At 33.9% G+C, this 1,535-nt stretch overlaps 1 protein-coding gene across 1 annotated transcript; it reads right to left on the reverse strand.

Moving 5' to 3' along the window:
* Positions 1-163: 163 nt before the first annotated feature.
* LOC109592642 (uncharacterized) lies at positions 164-1,493 on the reverse strand (the record flags this gene model as incomplete). The annotated part of the gene is made up of 5 exons (XM_020008040.1): positions 1,436-1,493; positions 1,218-1,334; positions 988-1,087; positions 325-355; positions 164-255 (listed from the first exon to the last, which is right to left on the reverse strand). Coding segments are annotated over exons 2-5 (307 nt in total), but the record flags the coding sequence as incomplete, so codon positions are not given.
* Between the last annotated feature and the right edge of the window lie 42 nt (positions 1,494-1,535).

The raw sequence follows: 1,535 nt of genomic DNA on the forward strand, positions 1-1,535 counted from the left end.
AATGGAAAAGAAAGAGATACAATCACATTACATTATGTTCACATGTACATGCATGAAATACATGTACATGTAATATATAATGTTCACAACTTCACATGTACAGTACATGTAACATGCATCATACACATACATGCATATACATGATTGTATTTATATAATTTACTGAAGCTCTTATTGGAGTCAATGTTATGAATAGTCCTAAAGCGATTATACCATTTCTTTATCTGAGGCCAGTTTGAATCAAAGGAGAGCAAACTAAAGAAGAAAGAACATGAAAGAGAAATAAATCAAAAATATTAGTACACGTTCCACATTTTTACATACCACTGTTGAATATCAGCTCTTGCAACATTATCTATCAAGAAAGAGAGAGAAAGTATTACATGTATTATGTGTACATGTACCGTAATTTGCCTTTTTTTCGTACAAAAATTTTTTGTTTCAGAAAAATTCAAGTGGAAATATTTTCGTCTTCTCATAGTGTACAAAAATTTGTACAGTCTGAAAATTTAGCTTCTCTTGCATATACCTTGTCCTTTACCTACTGGTAACAAGGCCGCTATAGTAGTGTTTATAATTCTTGAGATAAGAGATTCTTGACCTGGCTGTTCCCCCCAACATTACTAGTATACGGATAGTACTGGAGATGCAGCAATGACCAATTTACGGATAATAAACGGAAAAATTAAATGGCTACTTTTGTTACATGGTGGACCGTTTTATTTTATAATTCAGTAGTGAAGCAACTGATTGAAGTACAGCAAGCACCAGTGGATAGAGCAAGGTTAGAGCTACAAGAAGATACCTACTTATCAGGCCGTACCTTAGTCTTTCATTGATGAATTAGGTCAAAAATTTTAGTTGCTCAAAAATTTTCGATTGAAATATTTTCGTCATTTTAGGACCATACGAAAATATTTCCACAACGAAAAAAAGGCAAATTACGGTATACATGTACATGTGCATGTACATGTACATGTGAATTACCTGAACTAGGTTTGACGGATCTCTTAAATATATTATCAGACGATGCATTGAAGTGCACTACAATATCAAGACCACACACAGCATGTAGATTAAACAACTCCTAATGAAAAAATACATCAAATAAAATACATGTACATGTACATTTACATGTATTTGGTGATCTTTTTATCACTTCAAAATTAATCCTTATTTCTCACAAACTTCCCTCTCTCTCTCTCTCTCCCTCTCACCTCCTCCTCCACTTCTCTCTCAGGTATTAATATGAACTGGTGTGTCCTCAGTTCTGCTGTACTCGACTGCTCCTTTAGACTCATCAAGCCTTGACCAGTCAGTCCTTTAGCCAACAACTACAAATACAATGTATATAAATATACAGCATGTACAGTACATGAACATGCATATATTATGTTGATCATAATGTACATGTAGTTATGGTTAGTTAACTCACTAGTGCTTGCTGGAGGGTAGTAGGGAAATTGTCTAATACCCAACTGCTCCCATCTTCAAGCTCCCTATGTACATGTAATACAATAACTTTAAATACATTA

Source organism: Amphimedon queenslandica, unplaced genomic scaffold (genome assembly GCF_000090795.2).
Source record: "Amphimedon queenslandica unplaced genomic scaffold, v1.1 AMPQUscaffold_4481_Cont23541, whole genome shotgun sequence".
Lineage (NCBI taxonomy): Eukaryota > Metazoa > Porifera > Demospongiae > Haplosclerida > Niphatidae > Amphimedon > Amphimedon queenslandica.